The sequence below is a fragment of the Neophocaena asiaeorientalis genome, unplaced genomic scaffold (genome assembly GCF_003031525.2).
Source record: "Neophocaena asiaeorientalis asiaeorientalis breed wild unplaced genomic scaffold, Neophocaena_asiaeorientalis_V1.1 scaffold105, whole genome shotgun sequence".
In the NCBI taxonomy this organism is placed as follows: Eukaryota; Metazoa; Chordata; class Mammalia; order Artiodactyla; family Phocoenidae; genus Neophocaena; species Neophocaena asiaeorientalis.
Genome location: NW_020172162.1, coordinates 3,531,800 through 3,558,723, shown reverse-complemented (window position 1 = coordinate 3,558,723; position 26,924 = coordinate 3,531,800). Strand labels below are relative to the sequence as shown.

Genomic DNA, 26,924 nt, shown 5'->3' with positions numbered 1-26,924 from the left:
AGGGGCAAGATGGGAATAAAGACACAGACCTACTAGAGAATGGACTTGAGGATACGGGGAGGAGGAAGGGTAAGCTGGGATGAAGTGAGAGAGTGGCCTGGACATATATATACTACCAAATGTAAAATTGATAGCTAGTGGGAAGCAGCTGCATAGCACAGGGAGATCAGCTCGGTGCTTTGTGTCCACCTAGAGGGGTGGGATAGGGAGGGCAGGAGGGAGACATAAGAGGGGATATGGGGATGTATGTATATGTGTAGCTGATTCACTTTGTTATACAGCAGAAACTAACACACCATTGTAAAGCAATTATACTCCAATAAAGATGTTAAAAAAAAAAACCACAAAAAACTCTAAAGCAGTCCTCATATAAAGAGAAATTATAACCAGCTGAGAAAACCATGAAGTTTTCTTAAGCTAACCATGATCTTTTTTTGATATATAATCTATCAAACTCTTAGCTAATCATAGAAAGGAATGGACTTTTTCTCCCTCCCACTACCTGTCTATTAAAGTGAATCAGATATAATCATGCTTGTGTCAAAAGTTCAAAAGGGAAAATGGAGGTAAAATGAGCTGAATTGGCATTCTTCCCTCAACATTGTACCTGTAAGCTTGATATGTTGTTTCAGAGATTAACTTTATAGACTTCCGTACCCATAAGTATGAAAATTCTTAGGGAACTCTTTTCACAAGCTTGATCTTAACATATTGAATAAAGAGAGCAGCTAATCCCTTTTGTAAAGTAATTTGAGAGGAGGGAATTCAAAATGTAAAGTCTCACCTGCAAAAAACACTCAATTCTGTAAAGGCCTTTCTATCTTTAGACACTTACAAAGACTTAATATTTTAATGCGGAAGGGTGAACTTGGTTAAAAAGCCAATGGGTGAAATTAGAGAGAAATAATCTAGTGCTTTCTTTCTGGGAATTATCATCCTGCTCTCCAGGGGACCTAATTTTATTCCCTGTGGGGAGTGAGAATACCCCTCTGTACAGCAAGCCAGCATCTCTAAATATAAGCTTGACTTTTAGTATAATAAGAGTCTTGTTAGGTGCAATTTTGCTCTTAGTCATTAATACAATGAACAAATGTTGTGGTTACCTGGGAAAGAAAATTCAAGTGCTTTTAAACCTCTTGTGAGATTTGGTTTCATGCTTGAAACCTATACAGTGTTATGCCCAATAGCATCTGTAGAAGATTCCAAGCTATAAGGTATACTACATAGAGAAGTTAATACACGTTGGAAAAAATTGAAACCACTGCAAAATGGGTTTAAAGTCCTGAATAAAAAGCTTTTCTTTTGCTGAATGACACTTACTAGTGGCATTAAGTTTAACAAATGATTGGAAGTTTCTTAGGGGTGAATTTTACATGATGATGATGTCCCTGTAAGAAGCCAGTCTTTCCTTCTGGTGACACTTTTTCTTTTCAGCTTTAAAATAGTTTGTCATTCTACAAGTGCAAAGACTGAATAAAGGACAAAATATAATCTGAGAGTATATAGTATTAAATAGCATTTTCAGTATGGTATGGCATTAATTGTGTTAGGTCATTTGTGTCCCTACCAACTTTGTGATATTATATGCATTTTAAAATCTATTCTTGGTTATAAAATTGTAGTGGTATACAGCTTCTGCTAATAGCCCTCAGTCGTAAACCATTTTAAATTGCATTTGATAGTGTATTTTCTCTTTAGGATCAGTAAACGATAATAGAAATCTTTCTTATTACTTTAAGTTTAGAATTTGACCGAAGTAGTCTTTGCGTTCTTTCAAGAATAGTCTTCCATTCCGATGTAACCTCAAGGTACTGGGCATTATGTTTTCAGTTCTTAAACTTGCCCTCAGCCTGTAAGTTCTGGATAGGTAGACCTTATGTGTATAACTCCTAATTTCCTATTCGTGGTAAGAGTGCATTGCACTCTTTCCCTGCTGTTTTCTCGCATTTTTAAGAAGACTATTAAGAATAATTCTGTATTCTTTTCTTTCACTATGAAACATCTAATTTAGTCGTAATAACAAAATATTTTGTATTTCATTTCAAAGTAGTTAAGGTCTGTTTCCCCTATGAGTGTTGTATACTAAACTGTATAGCAATCAGAGCTAGCTTCATCTCACTCCTGACATTTTTACAGCTTACTGAAATAGAAAAACTGACCTATATTTATGTAACTGACGTCAGGCAGAATGATATCCAAAAGCATATGTACAAACGTGCATTTTAAAGGTTGTATTCTAGTATAAGTAACATACTTTTTAACAGCCATGTAAAAAAATGTACTTTTTTACATTTAAAGGTAAAATGTCATCTTAATAACTTTATGATTTTCTTATATTAACATAACTAGGCTTGCCATATTATCAATTTGACAAACAGGTCCTCCCCCAACCCCCCACTTTTTTGAAGTCCCTATAACATGCTTCAACTTAGGAGTGATTTTCTGTTTGTTTCAGACAAATCTGCCTATTTTCAAGCTGAAGGAATCTACCGTTAGAAGAAGATACAGTGACTTTGAATGGCTGCGAAGTGAATTAGAAAGAGAGAGCAAGGTAAGAATTATTTGTAATGTGACTGTAGAACAAAACATTCCAAATTTTAATGTTTAAGACTTCTCAGGAGAATTATCTTGAATAAAGTGAGTAAAAGAAAACATTTCTTTTTTTTTTTCAAATAGTTCAATTTCATTTTACTTCATAGGAGATGGGGGAAGTGTGCAGTTTTTCCTTAGAACTCTTCCTTCTCATGTCTACTTCAGTGGCCCAGTTGAGGCCTTTGCTGACTCACACTTAGATAACTCTTCTTAGAACTTTCTTGCTATTGCTTCCTATCTTTCCATGATCTTCCTGTCCCACCTTCCTCTCCTCCCCTTGCTAAATTTCTCTTCTTCAGTACATCTCCTATATCAGTGTATTTCCATTTTCTTTTTTTTTACTGATGCCATACTTTTTTTTTTATCATCACACATTTACATATAACAGAAGTTTCATAAACCAGTACTTACCTTACTCTGTGTGACAGGTACTGATATTCCTCAGATTAGCTTTTTAAATGATGGCCATGATCTACTGTTGGGTTGCTACCTGCAGTTTTAGAACACTGTCATATATCCTGATAATAATTGTCTTCTCTTAGAAGAAATTTGGTGGCTTTGGCTGCAACATAGAGAGAACAAGGTCTCATTCTAATGTCTCTTATTTCAGCCCTACATCAGAATGACATATATAGCATGGAGTCATGAAAAGTATGCTCAAAATAGCGAAAAGTTATCTTGTGACTCGAGTGTAGTAGGATAAGAGTGGGTATGGTAGGAGCCCTGAAGTAGGTTAAGGCTAACTCGTTCTCGCTTCTGAAGCGTACTAAGGTAGAAAAGGAAGGAAAACGTCCTTAACCAGAAAAATGTGGCTGGATACAAGAGCAACATATACAAATCATAGCATTCCATCAAAAATGGAAAAACAGTTTTACTCCAAAGAATATCCAAGTATAAAATACTTACAGATAAAACTGGAAATATAAGACCCATGTAAAGAAAACTTTAAAACTTCATTGAAAGATCAAAAGAAGACCATAATAAACAGAAATATTACATTCCTGGTTTGGAATATTCACTTTTGAAGATTCATTTACTCTATAAACATTTGAGACCTCATTCTGTGTGTTCTGTCAGTTGCAGACAGAACTGTGAACAAATGAAGGGTCCCTACTTTTATGGCATTTTATTGGGTAAGTTGGGGTAGTGGTGAAGGGAGACCAGAAAAAGATGGTAAGATATATAATACGTTACATGGTAATATGCTCTAAAAATCAAAATTAAGGGAAATAGGGAGTGCCAGGAGAGCTACTGTCATATAGGATAGTCAAGGGAAGGCCTCTCTTAGAGGTGGCATTTTAGCAGTAGACCTGACAGAAATAAGGCAGTATCTCCTAACTTATTTATAAATTTGTAAAATTCTAATACAAATCTTATTGGAGTTCTTTATAAACCTGCAGATTTATATAGAGCTTTAGAATCAGAGAAAGCTCAAGAATAGCCAAAAGTTATTTTTACCAATAATTTAGCACCTGCAGACATCAGAGCATATGTTAAGACTATAGTAATTAAAACAATGTAGTATTGCTTTAGGTATGGACAAATAGATTAGCAGAATGTCAGAAAATTTAGAAGCTGACCACATGTTTACTGGAAATTTAGTTCATAACAAAATAACATTGTCAGTTTGTGCAGAAAGGAATTTATATTCAGTAAATGGGGTTGAAACATTTGGCTATTTGGGAATAAAGATTTATAACTCACTGTATATAAATTACAGATGGTTTGAAGATCTAAATGTACAAAACAAGTTAGGAAAGTTTTGGGTAACAAAGAAGAAATTTTTTATGACCATAGGGAAAAGTGTCTTTTTTTCCCCCACCTTTATTGAGATAGAATTGACAAATAACATTAAGTTATATAACACAATGATTTGATATATGTATATATTGTGAAATGATTACCATAATAAAATTAGTTAATACATCTGTCACTTCACATAGGGGTTTTTGGTTTTGTTGTTTTGTTGTTAGTGGTGGTAACATTCAATATCTCTTGAAACATTCAGTGTTTCTCTTAGCAACTTTTAAGAGTACAATACAATCCTGTTAACTATAGTTACCATGCTATACATTAGATCCCAGAACCTACTCATCTTTTAACTGAAAGGTTGTACCGTTTGACCAATGTCTCCTCATTTCCCCCACCCCTCAACCCATCTACTACTCTCTGTTTCTGTGAGTTCAGCTCTTTTAGATTCCACATATAAGTGAGATCATACAGTATTTGTCTTTTTCTGTCTGATTATGGGAAGAAGTGTCTTGATAGGCTTGTGGCTTTGCTTAACGTAGCACCTGGCACACTGGAGTGTTTAATACGCATTTCATGAATGTATACATCACTTTTTTTTATGACAGCTTTATTGACATAATTCACATGCCATACAATTCACCAATTTAAAGTGTACAATTCTAACACACCATTGTAAAGCAATTATACTCAAAGATGTTAAAAATAAAGTGTACAATTCAGTGGTTCTTAACTATATTCACAAAGATGTACAACCATTACTATAGTCAGTTTTAGAACATTGTAATCACACCGTAAGAGAAACCCCATACCCGTGAGTAATCACTACCAATTTCTCCTCACCCAGCCCTAAACAACCACTAATCTTTCTCCATGGATTTGCCTGTTCTGGGCATTTCATATAAATAGAAACGTAGAATATGTAGTCGTTTGTGCCTGGCTTCTTTCACTGGCTTCTTTCACTGAGAGTGTTTTCTAGGTTCATCCTATTGTATTGTTAATCACTACTTCATTTCTTTTTATTTCCCCAAAATATTCTTTTGTATGGATAAACCACATTTTATTTATCCATTTATCATTGGCAGACATTTGGGTCATTCCTGCTTTTTGACTATTGAGAATAATGCTGCTGTGGGACTTCCCTGGTGGTCCAGTGGTTAAGACGTTGCTCCCAATGCGGGGGGCCCGGGTTCGATCCCTGGTCAGGGAACTAGGTCTCGCATGCCACAACTAAGACCCACGCAGTCAAATAAATAAATATTAAAAAAAAATAATAATGCTGCTGTGAACATTCATGTGCAGGTTTTTGTATGGACATATGTGTTTGTATTTCTTGGGTACATACCTAAGAATGGATTTACAGCCATATGATAACTCTGTTTAACCTTTTGAGGAACTCCCAGACTTTTTTTTCCAGAACAGGTATACCATTTTTACATTTCCACCAACAATGTATAAAGGTTCCATGTTTTTCCACATCCTCACCAACATTTAATATTATCTGATTTCTTTATTATAGCTTTCTTAGCGTGTGTGAAGTGGTATCTCGTGGTTTTCATTTTCCTGATGGCTAATCATGTTGATCATCTTTTCATGTACTTATCAGCCATTTACATATCTTCTGTGGAGAAATTTTTTTTCAGATCCTTTGCCCATTTTATTGAGTTTCTTTTATTATTGAGTTGTATATAGAATATACTAAAAAACCAAAAACCAAAAAAAACCTCTTACAAGTCCCTCATCAGATTTACAGTTTGCAAAAATCTTCTCCCATTCTTTGGATTGTTTTCACTTGATGTTGTCCTTTGACGCACAGTACTTCACTTTTAACATTAGACCAGATAATTATTTTGGGCATTTAACCTGTGTGAAAGTTGTACTTACATTAGTATTGCTAAGAACAATTAATCAAGTTGTTTTATTTATATATTAGTACTTTTAATTAAGATCTGTTATACTAGACTAGAAAGTAGATGAAATTTATTGTATTTACTGGTCATTATGGTTCAATCTTTTAGCTTTTTTTATTTCAGTATGCTTTCACTGTATTATGCTGGCCAGATATCCTTCTGTCCACTTCTTGCCCCACATACACACACATATCATCAGACTCATTACTTTTAAATTGGTGTAAGGATTCTAAGTAGATCTTTTCAGACTACTTAAGCAAAAATAATTTGATGTTGAAGATCTTTGGGATCTTAGCTGGACAAACCACTCACGATTTTTGTAGGTGATTAATCCTGTTGCCTACAACCTTACCATCCATTTCAATGAGTATTTTGAGTATTAGTAAGAACGTATCTCTACGGATGATAATACATAGTAATCTTTAATCTTATATTTCATGCTAAATTCTACCCTGAATTAATGGTGGTCATTTCGTTAACACACTGGTTCTAGATTCCTTTTTTTTATAATAGCTTTATAGATACAGATGTTTTTTTCCTGCCCATCATATAAACTATTCTGCTGGAGCTCAGCTAGTGGTCATGATCCCTGTTTTTTAATTGTAAGTTCCCTGCAGGTTTTAACTCTTCAACTTGACAAATGCTAATATAGGGGAGAGATTTAAGAATGTTAAAGCAAACTTGTGAAGACAAATCTTTAGATGTCTTAAGCATTGGGTATCTGGGGAGAGTAGATCTAGGAAGGAATTACCAAGTTTATGTTGGGCATTGGTTTTGTGTTTCTTTTTTGCTCTTTGTTTTTTGCTGATCTGTAAGAAGTTGTATGATCTTTCCCTTTTTTACCTTGTTGAGTTATTTTAGGATAGAAACTCTGCATCAAGGGTTTTAGGTTTTACCTCTTAGAATATGTATGATTTTATTACTGGTGTTTACTATTTATATTTCTCCTTGTTTGACTTGTTTGCCCACACCTTTTCTCTGTTTTAACATAAGATAAGGATTCACCTAAGTGGTTAGTCATTTAACAGATATTTGAGCTTCTGTTGTATGCCCAGCTTTTCTTAAAATAACCATAAAAAGCCTGAGACAAGGTTCCTTGATTTGAAAGCATTAATAGGATAGATTGGTGGTTCTCCACCAGGGGCAGTTTTGTTCCCCAGGAGACATTTGACAGTGTCTGGAGACCATTGTTATTGTCACAACTGTGGGGTGCCTCCTGGCGGCGTCTAGTGGGTAGAGAGGCCTGGGATGCTGTTGAATAGGTATTCTATGGTGTACTAGAAACCCCTCCCCCCAGTACATTATCTAGTTCAAAATGTTAATAGTGCCATGGTTGAGAAATTCTGAGATAGAGAACCCAACTAACCTGTGAAATAAATAGCTAGGTGCTATTTAATTCAAACAAATATTTGAGCTCCAGATAATTCCCAGAAGAGGGAGATCAGTCATAAGTTGTCCCTAGAGGAAAGTTAGGCTTTGACAGGGAAAATTTGGGATGTGCCTCTAGTGTGAGAAGGAAGAAATGACAGGTCTTTGGGGAAAGATAGGATAATGGGTTTGGGAGAAAGTTGACGTGCTTCTTAGTCTAGGAAATGGAAGAGTGGCAACAAGTAGAGTTGATTATTTTGTCATCAGCTCAAACACAGGTAGGAAAGATTATATGCAGATGGTATGAGGTGGAAAAAATTTACCACAGAATTCTTATCTGCCCATGCCAGAAAGAACATTGTTAGTATTTTACTTCTTCATTTAATTGAGAGTTGAGTTTGATCTCTTCAGTTACCATTGTAATAAAGCATTGTCTTCCCCAAGTGACATCAGAACTGTCTGAGGGGCATGGTAGCCTTTATTTCAGTATTGATTATTTGCTTTGTATACTTGTGCTTTGATAAGTCCGGGAAAAATGAAAATGAAGCTGTGGGCCCTGCCATCGAGGAGCTTTGGTCTGAGGGACTATTGTGGCATTTTGGTTATCTTGCCTCCAAAACATTGAATCATTTTTCAGTGTATTTTTATTGATTCCCTTTTACTGTATATTTAAACTAGTTTAACAATGGGATGGTTCTCATAGTGAAGATATACTTTGTCTTCATGTTATGCTCTCTAAATTTTCCCAACTCAGCCAGCATGTTCAAGAACTTTCTTTCCTTATCTTGTTTTAGGTTGTAGTTCCCCCACTCCCTGGGAAAGCGTTTTTGCGTCAGCTTCCTTTTAGAGGAGATGATGGAATATTTGATGACAATTTTATTGAAGAAAGGAAGCAAGGGCTGGAGCAGTTTATAAACAAGTAAGTGCTTTCTGTTCCTCAAGGTCTAAGAGTGAATAGTGGTCTGAGCTGTCTTTAGGTGACTGCTGTTTATTAATTTAGATAAACCAGTGCTTTTTCTTTTTGGTCATTTCCTAACTTTTTGTATCATTTAAACAAAGTGAAAACATATAACAAGTTGAATATCGTGATAAATATTAACACACTTGAGTAATACGAGTATCTTTTTGTTGACCTAAGTTTTGTATTTGTTTTTCTTGGTTAATTTATGCAAATTACATTTAAAATTACAGCATTTAAAAAATAGTTTTACTTATGATTCTTTCTGATTTAAGGTATGTTCTAGCATGAACAGTAAAACTTACAATACACTTGCAATCATTTTGATTGCAGATGGAAGTATCATCAGCATGTCTTGTGTAAAGGTGCACATTTAAAATTTTTGTGGCAAAATATATTCTTTTGAAAATGTAAGGAGACTGTATCATTTATCTTTTACTTTAGAAACTTAATAAACTCAAACTCTAGCTTTTAATTTTATTCCTATTTGAAATATAGCCTCTTTCTTTTTTTCTTTTTTGGAAGAGTTATGCCTGGAAAGGACTCACTATAATTGTGCATTTGGCCTTAAGTTTGACCAAATAAAGTCAACTCCTAGAGAATACGGTTGTGTGAGCTTATTTATTAGCAATACTTTAATTTTTATCTAGTAATTTGAAGATCTGTGAGTGGTAAACAGAGGGAAAGTTATACAAAGCCCTTAACTTTTAGTTATCTGAGAGCACACAACCTTCATTGTCTTCTTATGAACATACTTTCTTTTTGGAGAAGGCAGTGCTAGCTTGGATGTTTTTAAATTCTGAAATAAAGTCTGGTTGCTCAGTCTGATCTTGTGTTTAGTCTGATGGAAACGTTTAAAAGCAAGCAAAAAACAAAAACAAAAAAACCTGAACATTTGTGCCTATTTCTTAGTATTTTGGGGCTTTTATTGAACTTCAGTGTATTTCTAACTATAATCCTATATCTTTTCCTTCTTTAAAATGGATTCTTAGAATCAATGACATTGTTTCACTTTTAACATTAAAGTTCATTTAGTTTTCTTACGAATATACCAACTAATATGTAAAGAAGTTAATTGGGTACATACGCCAGAGGCAGTGCAAAACTAGTGATTAAATGTTTTCTAAATTACCCTTATGATCTGAAGGAAAGAAAATATACTGTTAGTTGATAGACCATAGCTTTATGGGCAGTCCAGAATAACACTTATTATTACTAAGTTGTTTGTGCTTCCTAACCTTAAAATGCGTATGTTTGGTCCCCCTCCACCGCTTTTATAAAATACTGGACTGAATTTGTATCTTTTATTCCTAGGGTCGCTGGTCATCCTCTGGCACAGAATGAACGTTGTCTTCATATGTTTTTACAGGATGAAATTATAGATAAAAGCTATACTCCATCTAAAATAAGACATGCCTGAAATTTGGCAAGAAGGGGCAAGAAAAACTTTCCATGACTATTAATGATTCATATGCACCAGTGAAGAAGTTCTAATAACTTTAGCATGCCGCACAAAAACTGGTCTAATATGCCTCCAGTATACTAACACTTATATGCTCAGTTCTGTTCTGTTTTGGCAGTTGACAAGAAGTTAATTTGCTTTCGTGAAAAAAATCCCTCATTCCAGCCTTTCTATAGAAATAGTTCTTTCTTGCTGTTTTAATGTGGTACACACTCTAGCTTCACAAACCTGTTACTCTAGTATAACTTGCCGTGTCCTAACTAAAGTTACTCATTTGGTCTTACCTGCAGTTTTTGTGTCATGTTTGCTTCTTGAATCTGATTAATAGAATTTTTCTCTTATCCCCTTTTTAATATGTGGTGTCACTTGACCTAATTTATGTGTGGAAGCACTACACATTGGTTTCCAGTACCCTACACGTAAGATACACACTTGTGTGCAGAAAGTATCTCCCTTCAGGCTTGTAATCCCCTTCACATGGAAGATCAGTGAGGGGAATCTTTATATTCTGTATAAAAACAAAATCAAATTTATATACTAAAATCATTTGTCTAAAAATTTAAGTTGTTTTCAAATAAAAATAAAAATGCATTTCTGATATGCACTGATTGTGTTGCTTCTGGCTTTTCTTTTCTCCCTTCAGAAGACTTTCCTACTTAACTCACTTGTTGAGAGGGATTATTTACTAATTATATACTTTTCTCATTCCTGTAACTCCATTCCTCTTTAAGCAGTGGTGATATCAAATATGCTACTACCCTTTGAATGGGGCTATTTTCTTTTACACAACAAAAAAAGTGATGTACTAGGAAAAGCATTCCTTAAAGCTTACTGAGTTGTTATGAAGCACTTCGTGTATTTGGAAAATGCTCTATAATCTCAAGTCATTCTTTTCAAAAGGCCTCTTAAGATAAGTCAATAGCATGCCCCCTATTTTTCAGAAGAATTTTTTCCCTAGCTCATCTGAGTGACTTGTTTAAACTTAGCAAGGGTGTAATAACCGTTTTCTTAGTCAGCAGGTTCATGCTTTCTCTTTAGTTTGGTTTAGGATAGTGGCACGCTTTCTCCTCTTAAACCAAGGGAGAAGGGCAGTGTTCTAGCTGACTTGTATTATTGATAAGAAACCAGCAAATGCATGACTCCTTGCTGCCTGACTTGTGTTGCGGCCAGACCTTTACGGCCAGAATGTGGTTTCCAATTTGAATCTGCATGACATCTGGTGCTTGGGGGACCCGTTGTGACCTAGAGTTAAACTCCAAGGTAAGGAAAGTTTGCCCTTGCACTCCAGAAGTGTCTCATGTAGAGACAGGTCGGTCCGTTTGAGAGGAAATCAGCTTAGGCCTTGACCAAACTACGATGTCCCCCAAGCAGATGGATGGATATCATAGGAAGAAGTCAGAGCTGCTCTGTAATATCTTTTGTTGCTTAAATATGTCAGAGTTCCATAAAAGTACAGAGCTAAACAACTGTGAATTGTGTTTCAGTGAGCTAGAGCAGTCAGATCAAAGGTTGTCAGTTTTTGGTATGCAGAACAGAGTAATGGTAGTTCTGCTAAACTCAGTAATTCCTCTAAAGCATACATGATTTTGCCTCCCGGGGAACATCTGGCAATATCGCAAGACTTTTTTTTTAAATTTATTTATTTACTTTTGACTGTGTTGGGTCTCTGTTGCTGCATGCAGGCTTTCTCTAGTTGTGGTGAACAGGGGCTACTCTTCATTGTGGTGTGCGGGCTTCTCACTGCAGTGGCTCCTCTTGTTGTGGAGCACAGGCTCTAGGCGCACAGGCTTCAGTAGTTGTGGCACGCGGGCTCTAGAGCACAGGCTTAGTAGTTGTGATGCACGGGCTCAGCTGCTCCGCGGCATGTGGGATCTTCCCAGACGAGGGCTCGAACCCATGTCCCCTGCATTGGCAGGCGGATTTAACCACCGCGCCAGCAGGGAAGCCCCTCGCAAGACATTTTTGGTTATCACAACTGGGGGATGCTACTGGAATCTAGTGGGCAGAAGGTTAAAGATGCTGCTAAACTGCCTACACTGTACCCGGGACCACCTCCCACAACAGAAAAATGTCAACAGTGCCAAGGTTTCTACTCACTGTGGAATTCTTTTGCTTTTGATCATTTATAGACAAGGGAATAGTGTGGCTTAGGATGGGTTGTACTGGCCTGCTTACTTTTAGTCTTTACAATTTCCTAAGGGCAGGCCTGCTTTTAGAAACTTGAAGGTTTCAAATTAGATGAAAGGTTGTTTATTCTAGGTAACATGTTTTTACCTAATGTAGGAGGTACTCCTCAGTGTTGTCTCTTTGAGAACTGAAACCATGGTCTTTATTAAAACGACACCTTTAATCCTGTGAAGTAAAAATGCAGGCGCTGTTAACTCTAATGATATAGGAGGAAGTTCCAGAAGCCCTTAAGAGTCTTCCTAAAAGAATAGAAGTTAAAATTGGCAGTGAGTTACGCAGCAAGAGTCTCAGGCTCCGGGTCCTCTCAGTAAGTTATCACCTTGTCCCAACTCCTGCAAGATGTAAAGGGTCAACAGCAGTGGTGCCTTTAGTAACTTACAGTTGTTGAGGACCAAATGTAAAATCCACAGAAGTGCAGTGCCTGAGACATGTAAAGAATTAATGATAGCTATCCAATGGCAGTGGAAATCACAGATGTGGCAGTAGCAGCAGCAGATGGTACCACTAAGCCCATGGCAGTTCCTGGATAGGTTTATCTGGTATTTGGTTTCCTGCTCGGTGGTTCTGCTGTCATGACCCTCAGTAGTCATGATGACCTCTGGGCTGGACATGAGGGAGCATCTCCTTTTTATTATATCTGGCATCTTTTTAACTCAGCCCTCTTGTTAAGGGCCACTCCTGTTGCTTCAGCTTGCTTTGCCTGTTTTGGGTGAATATAGCCAATGAAAGGAGGAGGCTGCTGGCCTCTAAGCCTTTACAGATAAAATTTGTTTGAGGTATGGATGAACAGGTAGCTTAGCACACTGCCTGGTTTATAGGTTAGCTGCTCCGTGAGTGCTAGCTGTGATTATTACAATATGAAAGTGTTTGGACTGGGAAACAAGTTAGAAACTGTTTTAGGAGGATGGAGTATGTTTTCCTTGATAGTTCCTTTGTGATCTCTGTCACAGAACTTCCCTATGAAGTAAATAATATTATCCTTTACAGATGAGAAGACTGAGGCTCTGCAAGCTTAAGTAATGTGCCCAAGGTTACCCAGGATGTGATGGCTCTGGATTTAGACTGGAAGGATGTCTGCCTCTAAAAGCCATACCTTGGTTCACTTCCTTCCTGTGTGTGGACCAGGCCTGTGACTTGGCACCTACCCAGCCCTTACTTAATGCTCAGTAAATTTACTGATTGAACGAAAGGGTGAATTTCCAGTAAGGTTTCCAATGTCCTTTAGGCTGAGCATGAGTGAATGAATGAATTGATTTTGTTTTGGTTTTTAGTTTGATTTTAAGTGGGTATAAAAAGCACTTTGGGGCATGGAAAGCTAGCTGATCAGAAGTATCTTATTTTCCTAAACTTAGCTGTGCACCACAATTACCGTCTAAGACTGAGTCCAGGATTTTTTTTTTTTTTAAGCTTCCCAGGTAATTCTGAAACAGCCAAGTTTGGGCACTTAGCTAGGAGGCCCTTTGATTTCCTGGTATTTAGTTAGATTTGATCTTAACCTGGCTACTTAAGTCATTACAAAAAGAAATCAGGAAATTGAGAAAAAGTCAGGACTTATCAGATCTTGAGAAATTACTTTTGTAAATCTTGATTTACAGTAAATCAAGTTTGCCTTATTCCAACTTTGCTAAGAAAATAGGACCTTGAGACCGGGAAAAGTCATTTAAAAGCACAAAAGGAAGTTTAGAGGATGCTGGGTTAACGCCTCACCACAGATGCTTTTTACTGTTAGAATGAGTGCCGTAAATGGAAGTGACCCAGTAAAATCAAACAGCAACACTAAGCATTTTATATGAGCAAAGCGTTAACATAGACCAGAGGTTAACAAAGGCCCTTTTCTCAAGAAACTCAGTCTTGTTAGGACACTGTCGTGAAAAGACTCACTCAGTACAGACAGGAGACACGGCAAATGTGAGGATGGAAGAGACACAGGAGTTCAAGTGGAGGGAAGGGAAAAGCCATTCCAAATAAAATAAATCAGACTTGAGTTTCAGCCCCAATGTGTAAAAAACTTGAAAGTTGGCACCCTTGTCCTTACAACAAGGAAAAGCTGGACAAACTGAAAATCAATGACTTTGCTTAGACCCACCCATCAGTGAATTGATGTTGCAGAGCAAATCACCACCCCCAAATCTGGAGAGAGGCTTATCTAGCCAGACTCAGTCAAAACCTGTTTACCTGGAGCAGGAACTGCTAGAGCCATAAACTGGTAAGGCACACACATACGGTAATACTGATACTGAATTGCTGGGGGTTGAGTGTGCTCTAGCACAAGAGTAACTCCTGGAGACCACAGTCTTAGAGGGGCCCCACGTGTACCTGGGCTTTATCTCCAGGAACCCCACAAGATTCCCACGGTGAAGATCAAGAAAGATCCCCTATGTCTCTGGCAGGGAGAGGAGATGAATAATCAGTGTGAAATACCAGAACCTTCTTTATTACAAAGGCTTACTCTCCAGGATAAGACTTCCAGAGCCTTATCCCTGATGGGGGAAGGGCATGCTTCCCACACCAGCCCCTCTAGCCTTCCTATCTCACCTAAAGGAAAAATAAAACATAGTCAACAGGGGTCAAGACTTCAGGGAAATGCTACAGCCAGAGAAGGGAGGAAGGGGCACAGGGGGTAAAGCTATACCCCTGGGAAACACCTGTGACGGTCACAGGCCAACTAAACACTGGGACTTAATCTGGAAACTACAGAATGCCCTTGCCCCCCACTTTACCACCACACCACCAGGGCTCCAGTATAATAGTGGATTACAGCCAAAAGCTGCAAGACAGACTCTGAGGAGGCGAGAAAACCAGAGTTAAGAAAGAGACAAGGGCTTCCCTGGTGGTGCAGTGGTTAAGAATCCGCCTGCCAATGCAGGGCACACGGGTTCGAGCCCCGGTCTGGGAAGATCCCACATGCCTCAGAGCAACTACTGAGCCTGCTCTCTAGAGCCTGCGAGCCACAACTACTGAGCCCATGTGCTACAACTACTGAAGCCTGCACATGCCTAGAGTCTGTGCTTTGCAACAAGAGAAGCCACCACAATGAGAAGCCCGCGCATGGCAACGAAGAGTAGCCCCCCCTTGCTGCAACTAGAGAAAGCCCACGCACAGCAATGAAGACCCAATGCAGCCAAAAATAAATAAATTTATAAATAAATAAATAACTGATTAATATGTTAAAAGTTTTAATGGAAAAAAACCATGTAAAAACAGAAGGGTAATGTAATTAGAGAAATGGAAACTTTAAGAATCAAAGGAGGGCTTCCCTGGTGGTGCAGTGGTTAAGAATCCGCCTGCCAATGCAGGGGACACGGGTTTGAGCCCAGGTCCGGGAAGATCCCACATGCCACGGAGCAACTAAGCACCCGCACCACAACTACTGAGCCTGCGCTCTAGAGCCCGCAAGCCACAACTACTGAAGCCCACATGCCTAGAGCCCGTGCTCTGCAACAAGAGAAGCCACTGCAATGAGAAGCCCGCGCACCGCAACAAAGAGTAGCTAGCCCCCGCTCTCAGCAACTAGAGAAAACCTGCGTGTAGCAGCGAACACCCAATGCAGCCAAAAATTAAATGAATAAATACATTTATTTTTAAAAAAAGAATCAAAGGAAATGCTAGAAATCAAAATCACTGTCATAGAAATGAGGAATGGCTTCCATGGGCTCACCACTCGGCTCAACATAAAACAGGGAGGAATCAGTGCATCTGAAGATAGGTCAGTAGAAACTTCCCAAACTGAAATGCAAAGAAAACAATAGAAAAAACAACGGAACTTCCAAAAACTGTGAGATACTGGCAAAAGGTGTAACACGTGTAATTGGAATGCCAGAAAGAAAAGAGAACAGAGCAAAAGAAATATTTGAAGTTCTAATGGCTGAGAACTTTCCAAAATTAAAGACAAGAAACCACAGATCCAGGAAGCTGAGAGAACACCAAGATAAATTCAAAACAAAACAACACAGGCATATCATATTCTAACTGCAGAAAATCAAAGACCAACAGAAAATCTTGAAAGAAGCCAGAGGGGAAGAGTAAAATAAAGGAGTGCTGGTTTGACAGTTATTAAATGGCTTTTTAAAATAATTAATTAATTTAAAAATTTTTGGCTGCGTTGGGTCTTCGTTGCTGTGCGTGGGCTTTCTCTAGTTGCGGTGAGCAGGGGCTACTCTTCATTGCGATGCGCAAGCTTCTCATTGCTGTGGCTTCTCTTATTGTGGAGCACAGGCTCTAGGCATGCAGACTTCAGTAGCTGTGGCACGTGGGCTTAGTTGCTCTGCAGCATGTGGGATCTTCCCGAACCAGGGCTTGAACCCGTGTCCCCTGTGTTGGCAGGTGGATTCTTAACCACTGCGCCACCAGGGAAATCCTAAATGCCTTTTATCAGTCATCTTGAGGCTAGAGGTGGTGATGTTTTATAACACCTGAGTTCTTAACCTGGTGTCTCAATTTGGATGGGAAAAAAGTTGTATCTTTAGTATTCTCTAATTGAAATGTAGCATTTTTTTCATTATGAATGTAGTAGCAAACCAGAGTAGTAGTATAAGCAGAACTTTTGACTGTCATTAATTTAAAAATGCAAATATCACATTTATTGCTGCAGATCTTGAAATACTTTCACTATTTGAAAATTACTATAGTGATTAGACCCGCCCCAAGATCTCATTTAATGTGTTTTTAAAAAAGCACACATTTTTTTACAAGTTAAAAAAAAATACTTGGATAAATGTATTTCAACAAATTGGTTGAGTGTGGTTTCCTTTGTATTCCTATGTGTTTTTATAAACATCTGAGTAGGAATCTTCGGCACAAAAAGGGTTAGGAACCTACAGTGTGAAAAATTCAGAACCCTCCTGTAATAGAACGTAATTTGGATGTGCCTGAGTCTGCGTGGCGTGGGGTAGGTTCACTCGGCATTAGTGTTCTGGTGTGCATGCATGAGAGGGAAACTGGGAAACAACCAACCGACCGACCATGAGCTGAGGACTTAATGTTTCAGCCTGGGCTTTTCACATTATTACCTCATTTAATTCTCAGAACAACTCTATTGGATGGGTGTTATCCTCGTTTTACCAAGAGAAGAGTTGAGACAGAGTGTAAGTAATTTGTCCAAGGTCACAGAGCCAGTAAGAAGTGACATTGGGATACAAACCCAGGTCTTTCTGATTCTAAAGCCTGTGCCTGTGAGATGCTGCCTTCTATATGGATTGCACAGACCGCTGGCAGTCAGGCCAGGGCCCAGGCCAGAACATCCATCCTGACAGCCAGGGCCTCCGGCCTCCTGGGCATCATTGTCCCTCGTGCTCACACGGTTGCCTTGATGCCAGTGTTGTTATCAAAGAGGCCAATGCAAGCAGAGATTCATTATCTTGATCTAAAGGAAAGCTAAACATTTAAGAATATTTGGTTATAAAACTGGAATGGCCATCCCTGCTTGCCACACGTAGACACTGCAGCTTTGTCATTACTTAGCTTTCTCGGTACATTTCCTTTCCTTTCTAGCTAGATTATACTTTAATCCAGTTGTTTTCATGTTCAGTAAATCCAAACCATGTTTAACTGGTTTATTCATTGAAGAGTCTCTGAGGGTGAAGAAAGTTTTGTCCTTTCAACTGCACTGGGGATTTGCTGTCTTCTTTCTGCAAAGGGATTTTCCTGGACCTGTAATCTGAACACTTTGACCTGCTGAGGTTTTTTTTCCCCACTATGAGCAAATTTATGAGGCTTGACCCTTTGTGTGCTGGGGAGCAGAGACAATGGCCTTCTGTGAATGTCCTCTCCTGAGGACATTTGCTCTCACTTCTTCATAGCCTTGCTGCCTCTGGCCGTTGCAGCCGCCCTGCGTGCCTTGGCTACGTGCTTCAGAATGGACCCATGTTCTGTTGGCAGCATTCTAGAGAGGTTTGTTCATGAATATTTTGGGAGTTGACAGTATGACTTAAACTGAAGTGAACTGGTCTCTCAGACAAGAGTCTGTGTTGGTGAAATGAGAGGCCCTCAAACACAGTGTCTGGCAGGAGGATAAATGGCACACCCACCATGGAAGGCAATTTGGCAATAACTATCAAAACTATATGCCCAGGGCTTCCCTGGTGGCGCAGTGGTTGAGAGTCCGCCTGCCGATGCAGGGGACACGGGTTCGTGCCCCGGTCCGGGAAGATCCCACATGCCGCGGAGCGGCTGGGCCCGTGAGCCATGGCCGCTGAGCCTGCATGTCCAGAGCCTGTCCTCTGCAACGGGAGAGGCCACAACAGTGAGAGGCCCACGTACCGCAAAACAAAACAAAACTATATGCCCAGGAATTCCACTTCCAGGAATTTATCTCACAGATAAAACATTTCTGTTTTGAGAAATGATATTATATAATATAGATATTTTGTCTGATTATTCATTGAATATCTCTGAAAGATTATGTAAGAAACAAGCAACACTGGTTGTCTGATCGGGGGGACTGGGTGCCCAGTGGATGGAGCTGAGAGGAAAACCTTTCACTGTATATGAACTCTTAAAAAAAAAAGCTTTTAATTTTGGAATAATTTTAGATTTACAGAAAAGTTGCAAAGATAATACGAACAGTTCCTATGTACCCCCTCACTCAGTTTCCCCTCATTTTATATGACCACAGTATTTTTGACAAAATTAAGAAGCCAGCCGTGGTACATTACTATTAACTAAACTCCAAACTGACTTTTACCAGCTTTTCTACTAATATCCTCTTTCTGTCACAGGATCCCATCCAGGACACCACATTGCATTTAGCTGTCATGTCTCTTTAGTCTCCTCCGCTCTGTGACATGTATACATACCCTATGGAACTTTTTGAATTTTATATCATGTGACTGTTAACTATTCAAAAATAAGTAAATGGTTTAAATGAACTAGACTTACAGAATCATAGGACATCAGAACTGTAAGGAATCTTAGAAGCAATTCAATCCAAGCCTCTCATTTTTCCAACACAGGAAGGGACTTGGCTGAGGGCCTCCCCTAACAGCAGACCCACAGCCCAGACTAGAAACCAAGAAGCAGGCTGGGGACTAGTAGAAAGGGGTAAGCTTTAAAGTCACCCAGACTCGGGTTCAAATCCCAAGCTGTGTCCTTGAGCCAGTGCTCCTTTTGTCTGGATTCTTTTGTTCAACAGAACGTTTTAAGATTCAGCCATGTTGTGCATGTGTCAGTAATTTGCTTAAAAGACCAAAGAAAAATCATTTCTTTAAGGGGGCAGTCATGATTTCTAAGAATTTGTTGAAAAAATGTGTTTTCCATCCTTGATCTCTGTGGGATGTCAGTTCCCTGATCAGGGATTGAACCTGGGCCATGGCAGTGAAAGCCTGGAATCCTAACCACTAGGCTACCAGGGAACTAGATCTCTAGTTCTTATGAAGAAGTATGACACCACTGGCCAGACTCTTTTCCCTTCCTGGGAGCACTCAAGCGCATTGAGTCCTGGGGCCCCAGTACTGCTGAGGGGGAAGCACCTGGAAGGAGCCCTGGGAGATAAGTGAGAAGAAAAGTAAGCTCCTGGGGCTTCCCTGGTGGCGCAGTGGTTGAGAGTCCGCCTGCCGATGCAGGGGACACGGGTTCGTGCCCCGGTCCGGGAAGATCCCACATGCCGCGGAGCGGCTGGGCCCGTGAGCCATGGCCGCTGAGCCTGCGCGTCCGGAGCCTGTGCTCCGCAACGGGAGAGGCCACAACAGTGAGAGGCCCACGTACTGCAAAAAAAAAAAAAAAAAGAAAAGTAAGCTCCTGATATAGGCACTAACTCAGTAGACACATTCCATATTGAGAAGCAGGGGACTGGTCTTTTATATGGACTGCAAAATTCAGTTGTAGAAGCTGGGGAGCTTCTGGGTTCAGAGCAGCTGTGTGACCTTGGAGATGTCACTCACTTGCCTGAGCCTATGGAGCTGGGACCACCTGCATCGGGACTGTCAGAGTGCAGATGCCCCGGCCCCACCTCACACTGGCTGAATCCCAATCTCAGGAGGTAGGAACCAGGAAACTACATTTTAACATTTTACATGGGTAGATCTTATGTGTGTTGTTCCATATAATGTGAACTTACTTTATTAAACATTTGGGTTAATGATTATCCAAAACTGAATGAGAGGTAAATTATGGCACATGCCAAGTATCTGAATTATGAAAACATCAAAAGGAATTCTGAAGTTTCATAGATACTGTAAAAAATGTTAGTGATAGAATGTTAAGAGTAGTATCAGAACGGAAAATATGTTCACTGATTACAACTATGTTAAAATATATAGGTACATGTGTAAGAACTAGAAAAAATGGGCAAAAATAAAAATAGTGTTAGAGAGGTGGAATTATATATAATTTTCCCCTACAAATTTCCTATATTACTATCTAATAAAAGAAAGTCGCTTTTAATATTGTTGTAATGTTTTACTTGAAATAAAAATAACTACCCCTTCACCTCTGGCCCATAATCCACCTACCATGTATGTATGAGATATTCCACTAGGCACTTGTTTGTTAGAAACTCCATCAGCCAGCCCAATCCTCCCAGGAGGGAGAACAGCTCTAGTCCCACGGCCACTCTGATCACCAGCTCTCAGCATACAGGAAGAAACCTGGAGTCACTCTGGGCTGGAGGAGGGGGCACAGAGAATGCATTGCTCCATGCTCAACTGCTATTTGTGGGGTTCCAAGGTATCTCTAAGCAAGCGGTTTAGGGAGGAATGTGTCACTCCCTTGGGCCTGACAGCCTTAACCTCACTTCTGAACTACAGATAATCTAGACCCACTGCCCCTCCCTGACAAGACTTGAGCTGCCCAGTGTATAAAGAATCCACTGATCTTTCCTATTCCTCTCTTCAGAACCCGAAGAGACCTTCCTTTCCATTGCAGAGAGCTTGGGGTGGGCAAGGGTTAGCCTGAAGCGCTGCCAGCAGGAACTGGTTTCCTCGCCTTGACATTCAGGGCAGATGACACTGAGAGCTTACTGGCCCCTCTGGGAGCCAGTCACAAAGAGCTGAGGGAGTCAGTTCAAGGAGGCACAGCCCCTCCTGCACACCAACTCTCCCCTCCTCCAGCCTCCTCACAGCCCCTGGGTGCCCTGCTCCGAATCACAGGCTGCTGCCAATTACAAAAGCACTCAACTCTGTTTCGCAGCCCCTTGATTGATAGCACTGGTAAGTGAAATTATAAGCCTTAATGATCACGTTAATTTCTGGGGAAAGGGAAGCGGTCAGAAGAGCTTCTCAATCATAAGCGCCACAATCAGCTGGGTGAGCTCAAGGACAGGCCAGAGCAGGGAAAAAGGGGAAAGAATGAACTTTTTAAAGGTCACCAGTGAGTAGGGGGAGAGCAATCAGGCACGAGGGATGAGGGACACAGACGATCTGGGAGCCTGAACATGACCCCTGTCCCAGGCCTCCCAACAGAAGGCCACCTCAGTGCCTCTCATCCTCAGCCACACACTGGAATCACCGGGGAGCTTTCAAATACTGGTGCCTGGGCCCTGCCTCAGAGATTCTGGTGTAATTGCTCTGGTGTGGATGCAGTTTGGGCACTGAGCATTTCGAAAGCTCCTGGAGTGATGCTATGTGCAGCCAAGACTGAGAACAATTTGAAATGAAAGGATTTGGAAGGAAAGTAGTCAAGGTTGAGCATGTTTGGAAATCCGATCAATCTGATTAGTTCTTGCCACCAAGGAGAATTTCTTCCAGTGGTCTCCTGGCCCCAACTAAAATATAATGATGAGAATGATGAGAACAGAATAAGGGAAATTAGGCATCACTAAGCCTAGTGCTCCTTTGCACAGATGAAAATACTGAGGTGCAGAGAGGTTAACTGAGGTGTAGAGAGGTTAACTGACTTGCCGGAGATCACACTGGTCATAACTAGAACCCCAGTCTCTTCACCCTGGCTAGCGCTCCTTTCTCTAGGCTCATGGCTGGGTCAATGCAAAGAAGATGCCCTGGATGACACATGGCAGGACAAGAGCTGGGAGCTGTTCTCCAGCCTTCACAGTAGAGGAGCCCAGGCCTCCACTGCCACTTGCTCAGTGTCCTGGGACATAACCATTGAAGGATGTTAGAGATACTAGGGCCACAGACAGAATAAGGCCACCTGGCTCCCCTGAGGATCAAACCTATGACCCTGGCCTCCTCAATACTTGACCCTACTCAGTTTCCCAGCAAAACACTGCAATACTTTGGTACGTCAGAAAGATACCCAGGCTATGTGGCAACATCCTAGTTTCTTCATGAGAGAGACTGCCCTCTGTACATTGCCAACAAGCCCAGCTCAGCGGTGGTCAAAATCTCTGACAACCCTCCCTAATGGTCTATATGCAGGTCAGCAATATGTGGAGAAAAAAAACAACTTCAAATTCTAAAATGAGCCTCAAAAATCTAAAAAACAGACTACATTAAAAAATAAGCCATATGAAAAAAAAATAAATAAGCCATATGAAAAAAAAATAAGCCATATGCTGTAAAGGTACTGGAGCTATTCAGTTAAAGAGAGTTATTATTCTTAAGCAATTCTTTTTTCTTTTTTGGCTATGCTGTGCGACTTGTGGGACCTCAGTTCCCCGACCAGGGATCGAATCCAGGGCACGGCAGTGAAAGCCTGGAATCCTAACCACTAGGCCACCAGGGATCTCCCTCCATAAGCAAATATAAAAAATGTTATTGTAAAATGAGTGACTTGAGATTCTTAGAGCAGCTTCTTAGCAACAGAAAGTGTCTGCCAAGCTCCTTCTATATTTTCACTTATCCACTGTCTCTCAACCTTCATTGTGATATGGGTACTGTCAAAAGTTCACAGAAGTGGCCTGGATTGAAAAATTTAGTGAACCAAGCTCTAACCATGGGTGAAAAGTGAAACCAACTTCACCAGTCCAGTAGCAGAGGCATATTCATTATTGAAACGTATGTATTCTCTGTATTTTTCTAACAGCTTCTGAAGTGTTCATCAAGCCTGTGTCTGATTAAGCACTTTTAAATTCTGAGCAATGAAATGGGCACTCTCATACCCTCTTCACAGGAGTGCAAATTGATACAACCCTTTTGGAGAGCCATTTGGTTATATGTATCAAAATTAAAAATGCATATAATCTTTTTGACCCAGAAATGCCACTTCTAAGAATTTATCCTACAGAAATACCCCACAAGTCCACAGAAGCGTACATAGAAGGACAGCTCTTTGTAGTTTAATTTACTACAGTGAGAAACTGCAAGCCACCCAAGTCCACCAATAAGGAATTCGTTGGGTAAACTGTAGTCCATCCATACAGTGAAGTACTAGGCAGATGGTAAAATGAATGAAGTAGAGCCATATGTACCATTGGGAGAGAGAGCCACACATACACAAATAACTTCAGAGAAGTATAGGGTTTCCTTTTTTTTTTTTCCTGTTCTCTACCTTGTTTGTTTTTCCCCCAGTTTTATTAAGAAATAATTGACATACGTCACTGTATAAGTTTAACTTGCACAGCATGACGCTTTGAGTTACATATTGTGAAATGATTAACATCTATCGTCTCATAGATACAATAAAAAGAAAAGGCAATTTTTAAAGGTATAAATATTATGAGATGAAGATTTAGTACCTCCACCTCTCCTCCCTCATCCTCTCCAAAATATTTTATCTTTTTTTTTTTTTTTTTTTGCAGTACGTGGGCCTCTCACTGTTGTGGCCTCTCCCGTTGCAGAGCACAGGCTCCGGACGCGCAGGCTCAGCGGCCATGGCTCACGGGCCCAGCCGCTCCGCGGCATGTGGGATCTTCCCGGACCGGGACACGAACCCACGTCCCCTGCATCGGCAGGCAGACCCTCAACCACTGCGCCACTAGGGAAGCCCCCATCATACTTTTAATTATACCAATAATTAGTGTTTGTATTATTATAACAATGTAAAAATTGTTAACTGCAGAACCTATTAGAACACTGTGATTACATGTCCTTTCTTCTTTTAAAACTGAGGTGTAATTGACCTATAACACTATGTTAGTTACAGGTGCACAACATAGATTTGATATAGATTTGATATTTCTATACATCACAAAACAATCACCACAGAGGGTTTCCATTTTTATATAAATGATTAAGGACAGCAACCACAGTGCAGGTCTCTGGCCAGTGGGTTCAGTTCTTGGGCTCCTAAACTGAACTAAAAATCTTGAACTACAAGTGAAATAATTTGGGAATCTCAATTCAGTTTCTGAACTCATCCTCTGTTCTTTCTCTTCCCTAGCATCAAAGAACAACTAAAAGTAATTCAAACACAAATGTAAGACTCCATATCTAATTGTCATCGTACACAATTACTACTCTTAAAAGGTGACCCTCCCAGATTTAGAAAAAACATTTGTCAAAGGAGAAGCACTGAGAAGTCTGGTTTTTGACTGCAGTAATCACTTGGCTGGGTTCACCTTCTCTTGTTGGTATATTCAAATTGCAGAACTTGAAACTGTAGATCTGGAATTTGTGTATCCAAGACTGCAGTGACACCTCCCCAGAACAGCAGCCCTAGAGGATGTCTGCCTTAAAATCTAAGCAAGCGGTGAGGTTCTTAAAGTATCCAGGCTGCATACAGCAGAGATTTCAGAATCCCAGATGAGAGCACTACTGGGTTTTTAATTCTGGGCTTTCTCAAATGTTGAAAGCCAGGGTTTTGTTTTGTTTTGTTTTGAAACTATAGTTGATTTACGAAAGCCAGGTTTGATTCTTCTTTGTAATGGCAGAGATGCCCCAAACAAAGGCAATTCCGGTGGGAAATCAGTATTCCGTGGCATGTCACAGGAAACTTACTACCTTTTAACTTTACTGAGAGTATTTCAAATAGATTAGATTCTGACTGTGATAGTTTTTTTAAACATCTTTATTGGAGTATAATTGCTTTACAATGGTGTGTTAGTTTCTGCTTTATAACAAAGTGAATCAGTTATACATATACATATGTCCCCATATCTCTTCCCTCTTGCGTCTCCCTCCCTCCCACCCTCCCTATCCCACCCCTCTAGGTGGTCACAGAGCACCGAGCTGATCTCCCTGTGCTAAGCGGCTGCTTCCCACTAGCTATTTTATGTTTGTAGTGTATATATGCCCATGCCACTCTCTCACTTTGTCCCAGCTTCCCCTTCCCCTTCCCTGTGTCCTCAAGTCCATTCTCTAGTAGAGAATGGACTTTATTCTGCGTCTTTATTCCCGTCTTGCCCCTGGGTTCTTCATGACTTTTTTTTTTTAGATTCCATATATATGTGTTAGCATACGGTATTTGTTTTTCTCTTTCTGACTTACTTCACTCTGTATGACAGACTCTAGGTCCATCCACCTCACTACAAATAACTCAATTTCGTTTCTTTTTATGGCTGAGTAATATTCCATTGTATATATGTGCCACATCTTCTTTATCCTTTTATTATGTCAGTGATTCCCCCCTCCTCTTCCTTGAGAAGCATACACTCCCTGACCCCATGAGATTGGGTTTGGCCATGTGTTTGGCTTTGGCTGGTGGAAAGTGAACACACATGTCGGGAGCAGCAGCTTTAAATGTGTTCGCATGGTTTGGCTCAGCCCCTTGCACTTCTGCACTCTGTCATGCAAAGAAGTTTCTCTAAGGAAGATGCTAGTCCAGAATGAGGAAACACTGGAGCCCACTTGAACCCAAACTGCAGCCAGGTGCCCAGCCCAGCAGTCCCGTGAGCAAGAAATACAAGTTTGTTGTTAAAAGTCTTGGGGGTTGTAATTCAGCATTATTGAAGTAAAACTTGATTAATACATGGATGAACAGCCTTGAATCCATTGCTCATCTCTGCCAAATCTTGTCATTGAACTTACATTTGTTTGCAATTCTCTTCTGTCTTATGAAATCAACCATTTCAGAAACATTTGAGGGAGGGTCTTCTCGGTACCCTTCAGCAATCCCATCCATTCCCAAAGGTAACCACTATCATATGGTTAGTGTTTACCATACTCATGTTTGTTTTAAACATATGCTATACATTTGTATATCTATAAACATGGTGGAGTATTGTTCTGTAGGTTGCAAAATTTTATATTAAAACCAATCTGTATGTATCCTCTGGGATTCACTTCCCCCAACACCATATTCCAGATTTACCTACGTTATACATCAGCTCTAGCCCATTCACTTGAACTACTGTAACACTGTCTGTGTTTACCACAATTTATCTATTCTCTGCTGGTGGACATTTTAGTTCTTAAATATGAACAGTGTTGTAAAGAACATTCTTGTACAAATCTTTGAGTAGCTTGCTTTCCTTTAAGACCAACTTCTTTTTCTCAGTGGAATTAGTGGAGTAGGAGTGGATGGCTGATTGAACTTCCACACATGCTATCTGCCAAGTCAGTTTAGCCAAGAGATGCTAGTGCCTCTGCTCCAGACTCTTGCTGGAGCTGCTGCCCAGGAGGAATGCATAGTGCCCATGTCCTTGGGCAACTCTGCTTTCCACCACCGGCTTCTGGCTGTGGGACCAGTGCCCTGAGATTTGCTGGGAACATCTCAATGCACTTTCTACTGCTCTTTCCGCATCTTACTCACCAATATGGTTCTTCACACTTTATCTTTTTGATCATTAAATAATTTTAAGTTCCTGGTCAGGACTGAAATGTTAGCAAGAGAGTTAGAAACAGAGGAGTGAGTGAATGAAGACTCTGTTAATCGGCCTCTTTCTTCCTCACACAGTAATTTTTCTAACAGATGCAATTACATTTGA

General features: G+C 40.0%; 1 protein-coding gene across 1 annotated transcript in view; it reads left to right on the top strand.

Moving 5' to 3' along the window:
- The window catches only part of SNX3 (sorting nexin 3), a 41,513-nt gene extending 30,866 nt beyond the window's left edge, over nucleotides 1-10,647 (top strand). Inside the window, exons 2-4 of the mRNA XM_024755252.1 lie at nucleotides 2,456-2,551; nucleotides 8,414-8,538; nucleotides 9,892-10,647. Coding sequence (XP_024611020.1) covers nucleotides 2,456-2,551; nucleotides 8,414-8,538; nucleotides 9,892-9,997 — 327 coding nt within the window. The 3' untranslated portion in view covers nucleotides 9,998-10,647. The remainder of the gene's footprint in view (nucleotides 1-2,455; nucleotides 2,552-8,413; nucleotides 8,539-9,891) is intronic.
- The last annotated feature ends 16,277 nt before the right edge of the window (nucleotides 10,648-26,924 follow it).